At 38.3% G+C, this 9,765-nt stretch overlaps 1 protein-coding gene across 1 annotated transcript; it reads left to right on the forward strand.

Annotated features, from left to right (window-relative positions):
* Positions 1-2,307: 2,307 nt before the first annotated feature.
* LOC114067041 (matrix metalloproteinase-27-like) lies at positions 2,308-9,237 on the forward strand. Its single transcript, XM_027902219.1, has 10 exons — positions 2,308-2,463; positions 2,823-3,061; positions 3,659-3,807; positions 3,905-4,033; positions 5,818-5,979; positions 6,145-6,268; positions 7,120-7,250; positions 7,478-7,637; positions 8,838-8,941; positions 9,137-9,237. The coding sequence occupies exons 1-10, from the start codon at positions 2,308-2,310 to the stop codon at positions 9,235-9,237; spliced, it is 1,455 nt and encodes a 484-aa protein (XP_027758020.1).
* Positions 9,238-9,765: the final 528 nt, after the last annotated feature.

Here is a 9,765-nt window from a genome sequence, read left to right on the forward strand (position 1 = left end):
CCAATTCTAAGGGGAGAAAAGAAGTCATGAGGCAGAACAACATCCACCAACTCCACCAAATGTCAAAGGTAAGCATTAGGAAACCGTGACCAGAAGCTTCCTATACATAAGCATTAGGAAATCGTAACCAGAAGCAGCTTATGCAGCTTCTTCTTTTCCCAGGCCTCAAGGCCATCTATGGATGTATTTGTGAAACATTGCTTGCAAAAAAACATGTTCAGGTCTTTTTCCTATGGGCAGTGGGAACTGGCTGCTATGTAGGCAGCCAAGTTGCAAAACCCTGGTACTGCTTTGTGTGATGTAGACCTCCATCAGTTGTCACTCAAATGTCTTCTGAGCAAACACTAATGTTAGCAGAAATGAGGAAATGCAATCTAAATTAGTTGTTTCAGTGAAGACGGAGAGCACAAATAGAGGTCAGAGCATCCTATTCTGAGGTAATTGGTTGAATCGCTCTCCAGAGATCTGTATTTCTCTGTTTTCTATAGAAGAATGTTTAACTGATAAATGCATACAGTTAGGTGCAGCTGATCTTAACCTAGCTGCTCACATTGTCTCTGTCCTTCCACTGCTACATGGCAGACAGCTGTGGGGATCTGATAGCCAGTCACAGTGGGTACAAAGATTACCACTTCTCCCAGTTCATAACAAATCAGCTCATAGCACTTGGTTTTTATATAAAATAAAATTCATATGAGCCAAAACATGTTTTTTCAAAAAATGTATTGTAGTGCCTTTGGAAAATACATTTGGTGCAAAGGCACTGAGCAGGGCTTTTTTTTTGTCTTTCATGGCACATGCATGTATAGAGGCAGATGGTAGCACCATGGTCATTCCTTCTAGATTTGAAACGTTTGAGACAAACAAATACATCCACCTAAAAACATAAAAGGCAGGTCTCAAATAAGAAAGTCTGTACTTCTGAATAAATACACACATCATTTCCAGTATCAGCTCAGTTGAGCTCTCTGTCTCAGGGCATTTGCTGTTATAGGTTGTACTTCAGTTACAGAACTGAATGGGATCCATACAATGCAATGATAATAAAAACAAATCAAGGGAAGGGTTTGATTTTATTTTTTTTTCTGGTTGCTGAGAAGTGCCATTAACAAATAACCAATGGGGCTATTGGGATGGAAAAATCCATCATTAACGCCTCCATCTGTAGAAAAATTGGCTTCAAGTGACAGCAAAAAAGCCAAAAACACAGAAACAAGGATTTCCTGAAAAAGCCACAATCCAACATGAAGGTATTTCTTACAACTGCTTTATAAAAGTTGGGTACATGCTGTCAGAACTCCTCTGAGGTGCCAAACACCTTCAGCTCCCTTTGCTGCCAGTGGATGAGGAAGGTGCTTGGCCGCCACAGGGTGAAATCCCATAATTTGTCATAGCTTGTGTGACTCTTGAAACTTCCCTTATTCTGAATTACTTAAGACAGGAAATAATCATATCCCCTGTGGCTAATGTGGTTAAACTGGAAAAAAACCTTTTGTGATGAGATGGCAAATAGATAGAAGATAGATGGATAGATAGATAGATAGATAGATAGATAGATAGATAGATACATACATACATACATACATACATACATACATACATACACATACATATACACACACACACACAAATACATATGTAAGAGCAGACAGAGATATAAGTTTATTCACATTCTTTAGGCTGGGTTTATAAGGTAATAACTTTTTCATTTACGTGTATCTTGGATTCTACTGTATAATTTAAAGGAAACACCCCTTTTCAAAGAGTTACAGGGAAGAGGTGGGGAGTTATTTGGCCTTTTCATTCATTTTTCAAAATACTGTCTCTCTTCATGAATCAACTTGAAAAGAAAATTTTCTGCTTACAGTAATTTCTACCAAAGTTTTAATTATTTTTTTTAATGGGCTTCATATCTTGTGCACAACTCCCATTTTCTAGGCTGAGAATGGTTGAGTCCCTCTACATTTTGTGGCCCTATTTCACGCAGCTGGTCAGGACAACTCAAAAGGTTTTACATTTTTCCACCATTTTATGTACCATGAAATTGCTCAGGTTTACTACAGCCAGTGTAAAATAACTAAAATTTAGTGCCAGTTTTGAAAGAGTAGCCAAGCAGCTTGAGCGTATTCAAGTACTAACTGACTTCAGATGACTGCGAAATCGGATGGGTTTAATTAAGTTTTATTGTGTCAGTCAGCACAGAGTGATATCATGTGTGGAGGTAATCAGAGCATGATAAAGTCTGAGTCAGTGTACAGCTAACTCTACAAAACACCGATAACTGTACAAACTGGGATGTGAGAAAGTATGCAGACAGAGAGAAAAGCAGACTGCTCTCCTACCAGGACAGGCGTGAGCGTAAGAATGAAGGATCTTTCACTTTGGCTTTTAACATGTGCAGCTGTTTCTAATGCTCTTCCCAGCCACCCAGAGAAAGATGAAGAAGATGCAAAGCTTGTACAGGTAACTACATTGTCCATATCTGAGATCTATTGAACCCTCTATTTTTAGATATAATCTGTGTGTTCCAGCTGCACAGCAGCTTGCTGCCTTTGCTATTGCATAGAATGCTGTTGCCCAGACTTTACTAAAATAGGATAAACCTTCACAAACTCGATATGTCACGTAAATAAGAATCAGGGACAATCTTGTCTGTTTCTTTTTAGCTACAAACTTCAGGAAAACATCTGCTGTGTTGCAAAATCACAGGCAGAAGGTTTTGCTCTCAGAGTACACAAACAATATCAGTCCAAAGGTATTTGTTTATGAAACAGATCAAAATGTGAAATGTGTTTGCTTTTTTTTTTTTTTCCCCCCACCAGGAGTATTTTAATAAATTCTATGCTGTTGAGCCAGATCCAAATCTACTTGGATGGAAAATAAATGCTGAATCCACAGCTGAAAAACTTCAGAAAATGCAACAATTTTTTGGTTTGAAAGTGACTGGAAAACCAGATAACGAGACATTGGAAATTATGAAGAAACCCAGGTGTGGAGTTCCTGATGTGGGTCTCTATGGTGTTACTCTGCCAGGATGGAAAAAAAACAAACTGACATACAGGTAGTATTTCAGTAATTACTGTCTAAGTTTAAATTTTAGGTTTGTGGATGTCCACTTTTGTTATATTTAAGTATAACTTCTATAGCAATTGTTTCCAGTTGGGAATACAAATATGTTTATCTTTCCCCAACTTTTAGCTGTTCATACTCCTGAGAGGAATTTCTGATAGTCAAGCCAGGTATTCCACATTTTCTGTGTCAACCACAGTATTTTGCCTGCCCGGAATCACTCCTGACAAATATTTTGTGAACCAAACAGAAACATCAATTGCACTCTGTATAAGCCCCATTATCTTCAAAATTTGCTAAGACCAACAGCTTAGCAGTCACAGAATCCTGAGGAGATAACTTTCCTCAAGTGACAACCTCCTGGCTAAGGACCATTTTGAGAAAAAATGATACTGTGTATTCATTATTATTTCATTATTATAATGAAAAAGACATGTTGAAGAGTTATCACATGCCTCAGTTCAAGATGAATCTTGGGAGCTGTTGGTTTACAGGTTAAATTTCTTCTTACACATTTCTGTTCATCATCTTAAAAATACTAGGGGTATTTTTTCTGCAGACATTAACACTTAAACTCTCATAACCATAGAATTGTGAACTACACACCAGATATGAGCAAAGAGGATGTGGATAAAGCAATCCAGAAGGCATTTAAAGTGTGGAGTGCTGTTACCCCACTGATTTTCACTCGTATTCATAAGGGAATAGCGGATATAATGATTGCTTTTGGGACCAAAGGTAATATGCTGACTGCATACAATGTTAAGATTAATTTATAGATTTTTCCAGTTATCAGAACATAAACTCAATGTTGCTTCAACTTCATGTTATTTAGCTCATGGACATTGCCCTCGCTATTTTGATGGTCCCCTAGGAGTCCTCGCCCATGCCTTTCCACCTGGCAGTGGTTTAGGAGGTGATGTACACTTCGATGAGGATGAAGATTGGACCACAGGCTTAGCTGGTAGGTAAAAATAAAAAGGTTTCTGAAGTGTTATGCAGATGGATAAATTTCTTTCTGATTTTATTTAAGTGAAGGAATAGACTGAGATGAAACACAGCATCAACCATAAGAGCAGTTTTCCTCCAACCTGAATACTTACGATGACATAGACATAAACTCAGACTGATCTACTCTAGTTCTTATTTAACACTGACAAAAATACTGATGGGACAATCCTTTCCAGGTAGGAATGGTACAGACATGGCCACTCTTACCTGGGGGCTGGTAGGGCCTACCAGAGTTTCGCAAACCAAGCTTTCTGATGTTTTCCCCTTTTGGTGCACACCAAGCCCGGCAGAACCACAAACTGCACAGGAAGCTTTGCAGCAGCCCTCAGAGGAGATCCCCACCACCTGAAAATCCATACAGCCACCAATGATAATGAAGAGTCTTCATTAGTAATTCCAAGATAGATTCAACTATAGGTAGCAGGGAGGGGAACACTGAGTGCTCAACCATCTGACTGGGATTCGTCTGCTCCTCTCAGCCTCTAGGCTGGCCTTACAGCACATACAGCCTCTGACAGATCTGTCAGTACACAGGTATCCTTTTCTCATCCAGTTTTTGGGATAGAAAACTGCAGAGGGTAACTGCAGCAGGGGAATCAAGGTCATGCCACAGGAAGGGCAAGGAGCTAATGAACAGGAAGGTGCTGTAGGAGCAATGCAAGAGGAGAGTGTGGGTTTATTGTGGTGGGAAAAAAAACAAAAGGCATGAGGAATGGGCATGCCGTGACAAAATATAATGTTTTCCCCACATCGGGACTAAATGGGTCAACCCCCATTTTGCTGCTGTTCCTCAGTAGCATGTCTCCAGCAGCCAGACATTGCAGAACTCTGAGAACAGAGAGGACTTGTGAGAGGGGGAGGACTGACTGGAAATATGTATGGAAAAAATGAAGCTTTGTTTTGTTTGCTTTTTGAGAAACAAATATCTTGGCTTCAGCTAGCCTTTCTTGGGCAATCGATGACCAGTCCTGTACCCTGCCACAGACTTGTGATCTTCACTAAGTCTGTTGACATTTTCTGGCTCTTGGTCTGTGGAGCAGATGATCATTCTTCCCTTATTCAGAAAGGCGTGATACTTGGAGGGATGCATGTTGAAGGAAATTCCACTTTTATCTATTTACTGTGTTGACATATTTCATGGAGAATAAGCATGTATAAACATAACATTTTAAAAATAGATCTTGCTTGACAAGACTATAAAGAAACCATACACTTTAAAGTCCTAATAGTAGAAAGGTATATCATTCTGCTAACATTTTATTTTTTCTTGTCTGCTCATGATCTCACCTTTCTTTCTCAGATTTTGGGAGGGAGGGGAACACACTTTGATGTGTGACACTTTGATACCTGAAGTGAGCATGGAGTGCGTTGTCCTACCCTTACCCTGGAGAGCTGTTAGTTTGATCTGACTCACCATCTAATCTCTTCTACCTCAGCCAGGAAACCCTGCCAGGACATTCTTCAGAGCTGCACCCACACTCACCTCCAGACATCTACTCATGCCACACACATACTTTCAGTAGCTAACAGAAAGAAAGAGGGTCAAAAGCCACTACCTTGTAGTGGGGGAAGACCATAACCTTATCCTATACAAAAATTCGTCCATGTATATGCATACCTTAGAGAATGTCAATATATTTTATGAAAACTGTCACTGAGCAATACCCTTGCTGTGATTGTAACAGCCAATTGCAGAAAAAACCTAGACTAATCTCTTCTCTCTATCAATTTCTTAAGGATTCAACTTGTTCCTTGTTGCTGCTCATGAGTTTGGCCATGCTCTGGGTCTCTCCCATTCTAATGATCAGAGGGCTCTCATGTTCCCCAATTATGCCTACAGCAGCCTCAGTGAATTTCCCCTCTCTCCAGATGATATAAGTGGCATTCAGTCCATTTATGGTGAGTAAAATCCATGGCTTTAAAAAAAAGCAGGAGAGAAATAATCTCTTTCATGAAGTTTCACCATAAAAATAATTGAATTCTCATACATTAAAAATACATTTATATGTGAAAACCTTAATGTTTCTACAATTTGATGCATTCTTTCTAAACTGTCTCCCTCAGGATCCCCCCCAAATGCCCCAGATAAAAGGCCAGCCGCTCCTAACTCACCTAAAACCTGTGGCTCCCAAATGTCTTTCGATGCTATAACTTCACTAAGGCGAGAAGTCATTTTTCTAAAGCACAGGTAAATACTGATATGCCATTTGTCTCTATGGGGTTTATTTTGTCTTGATTTATACAAAGACTGAATATTTTTGTAGTTATGGGATGTACAGTGAGACAAACAGATTTAATTTCATGGAATTAAACTTTAAGCAAATATGAGTAGTACGATTATTTTTATAGGATCCCCTGAAAAAACATGCTTTATTTTTTTTTCCATAAACCATCTCAATACCAATAATACTTTATTCCCAAATGTGTAGATGGTTACACCAAGTAGTGACTTGAATAAATGCTGCAACTATTTCATAAGAATCATAGAAAGGTTTGTGTTGGAAGGCATCTTAAAGATCTCCTAATTCTGATCAAGGACGCTTCCAATAAGATGGGGTTGTCCTTCCAACCTGGCCTTGAATACCTAGTTAAGTGTATAATTAATTTAACTAATTTAATTAATTAAATAAGAAATCAGTATGTTTGACAATATAGTTGAGCCAATCTCTCCTTCAGACACCTTTGCAAGCCCAAAGTCATCTAGGGAATTAATCTGGGTGGTAGCTTATGGTAAGGCTTATCTGGGATCCTATAAAAAAAACTCTCCCACTATATGGTAAAACCTAAAATTTTCAGCTGCTTATAGCTGATCCTATTAATCAATTAGTACCAATGAGAAGGGTAATGCCAGAAAGAAACCAGAATAAAAAACCCCACACTTCCCATTTGGGGAGTGTTTTCCTTTCTGACACATCAACACAGGTAACTCCACTAACAAGAACGAACTTGTAAGTGACAATGTTGTTCACATCCTTTTGTATATATAGAAATGTCCATGGTTTATTAGGTACTATAAGACCTGTTTTATATTTAAATCAGGCACTTATGGAGGGTCTATCCTGATAACTCAGAAGCTGAACGAGAATTAATTTCTACCTTCTGGCCAACTCTGCCACCTGCTATTGAAGCTGCGTATGAAAACATGAAAGATCAGATCCTATTTTTCAAAGGTGAAGTATAAGGTTTTCTTTAATTTTTTCTTAACTTTAATTTTGTGGGAAGAAGGGAGGAAAGAAAGAGTAGATATACAGACATAAAATTCACTTTTCAAATAAATAAAACAAAAATTTAGAACATTTCATCCAGGGTTCCTCCAAACTACAATAAAGGGCTGTATTTTTCCTTTTACTGTCTGAAAATGACAGGTGAAACTAAATCTTTTTATTGCTTTTAACAGGCAATAAATTCTGGGTTATCAGCGGATATCAGGTGTTGCTTGGTTATCCAAAGAATATCAACACACTGGGCTTCCCTAAAGGAGTCAAAAAAATTGACGCAGCCGTTTGTAATAAACATACAGGGAAGACAGACTTTTTCATAGGTGACAAGTATTGGAGGTAAGAAGAACTGACAAATATTTTCTTATTAATGACTCCAATATAATCTGAATACAATTCAATTTGTCCATGTGATAAAAGAGAAAACAGACCTTTAGGTAACTGTATGTAACTTGGTAATTCTAGTAGTCCTACTTTTCATAGAAACGTTTTTTTGACTGCTGCATGTGGAGAAGAGTATAGCTTTGGCTTTCGACTGGCATGAGTGATTCCCAATACTCAAGCACCAGGCAGGTGGAAGCAAAATGTCAGCTTTGGTAAGCTGATAGGTTCCTTCTGAGTTCAACAACAATGGCTGCAAAGGCCTTCTGCAAGCAACCAGGGGCATATGTGGGTCACACAGACTTTATTGTGACTAATTGTGGGGTTCCTCAGTGAGACATATGGTGTCAGCTGGATTTTGAAATTCATGTGGTTTCCTACCCTCTGTTTTAGATTGTTTTGGAAAGATTCTTCCCAATATCTTGCATTGCTATTTTACTGCCTTGCTCACAAGACAATAGCATGCAAGAAAACCACAACACACATTTCTTGCCTAATAACTCATTCTCTTAGCCTCATGTCCATGTGAAAAATATTTCTTGAATCCAAGGAGAAGTAAAACAAAGGCTTGATTGTTTGCTTGTGTTTCTTAACTGAGAGGGTTCCTCAAATCTGGCAGAACCTTTTAGGTTTTCCTTTTAGTCCCCTTAATTCAGTCTCATCTCATAAAAATTGCCCTGACTCAGGAACAACTTCATTGTTTTGGAAATGTCAGCTTCCTTTCCTCCATCTAAATCTGTCAGCTAGTAGAGGACTATCTACAATATCTTATCCTTCTTACGATAAATATGTGCAGTTACCATAGCAGAAATTAATCTGTCCACTTTCCAAGTACTGTCTGTCACAATGCTATCATTAGAGAAGGTAAATCCCATCCCTGCTGTCAAAAAATGTGGGTCTTCCTTCAGTCTTTCTCACTTCAGGTGCTTCTTTGGAGCTGTACCTGCCTTTATCAGCAAACAAGTAGCAACCTCATGGAAAACACAGTGACCAGCATCCCATAGACATTTTTGTGGCTAAATAATACACCTTTCTGTTGTAACCCCAGTGAAATCAGTCAAGCTCCAGATGGTGGGCATGTTTCAGCAGCTGCTTAACTCTGTGCAGAATTGATGTCTAAACTCTGTAAAATTACACATCTCCCTTCATATGATTTAGGTTTGATGAAAACAGCCAATCCATGGAGGAGGGTTATCCTAGACTGACAGTCAATGACTTTCCAGGAATTAGCCAGAGGGTTGATGCTGTTTTTCAAAAGAAAGGTAAATGGAATGAGCTTTTAAATAAAATCACTTTACTTCTAAAGATCAGAAGTTTTGAAGTTATGATGAATGTCATTGTTGCTGTATCCTGCAAAAGACAGAAGTGAAGAGATGCTCCCTTGTGTGTTCCCTGATTTGACAAAATGAAGTTATTTCTTATATCTATAACATGATGCTTTGTTTTTTCATCTCCAGGATTATTCTACTTCTTCCATGAATCAAAACAGTGGGAATTTGACCCTTTTGCTAAAAAGGTTATCCGAGAAATGAAGAGTAACAGTTGGTTTAACTGTTAATATCATAAAACTTTCTTACATCCAGCAAAAGACAATAAAAATAATTCTGCAGATCTCAGAACTTGCTAGTTCTATATACTAACACTACTATACATACAAAAGAGGCAACAGGACTAGTTTTTATAAATGGTTTTTATGTATTTTAATGAATGAACATGTCAGCTCAAATTGTATCTCTAAAGGCTAGAACAAAACTGCATTTTTCCCAAGTAAGTAAAAATGTGCAACATAATTTATTAGTTTGTACTCCAGAGGGTTTTTCAAATATTATGGCAATAAACTGATTTTGGTTGATGTCACTGTTTTCTGTTTCATCTGTTGAAGGCAATCTATATTTGTGAGGTGTGAAAGAGTGTAGGTTAATATACTTCCAACATACAATACTTATATTTTGCTTCTTTTCTTTCCAAAGAGTGATTTTTTTCTCTCCATCTGCAAGAGTCAGGCTTTTCATTAGTCACTTGCTTTTCTGTCCTCTCTCCTGCATCTTTTCCTGCTCTTCGACTGTGGCAGCCCTGTTCCCTTCAC

The sequence above is a fragment of the Empidonax traillii genome, unplaced genomic scaffold, assembly GCF_003031625.1.
Source record: "Empidonax traillii isolate 1590-97213 ecotype Southwest subspecies unplaced genomic scaffold, ASM303162v1 scaffold853:size531304, whole genome shotgun sequence".
NCBI lineage: Eukaryota > Metazoa > Chordata > Aves > Passeriformes > Tyrannidae > Empidonax > Empidonax traillii.

What these genes read in the sequence shown, in the direction of transcription:
- LOC114067041 (XM_027902219.1), top strand. Translation starts at nt 2,308, where the DNA reads ATGCAGACAGAGAGAAAAGCAGACTGCTCTCCTACCAGGACAGGCGTG. An exon ending in AAAAACAAACTGACATACAG is followed by an intron (nt 3,062 to 3,658) that starts GTAGTATTTCAG and finishes TCATAACCATAG; the next exon opens with AATTGTGAACTACACACCAG. An exon ending in GATTGCTTTTGGGACCAAAG is followed by an intron (nt 3,808 to 3,904) that starts GTAATATGCTGA and finishes CATGTTATTTAG; the next exon opens with CTCATGGACATTGCCCTCGC.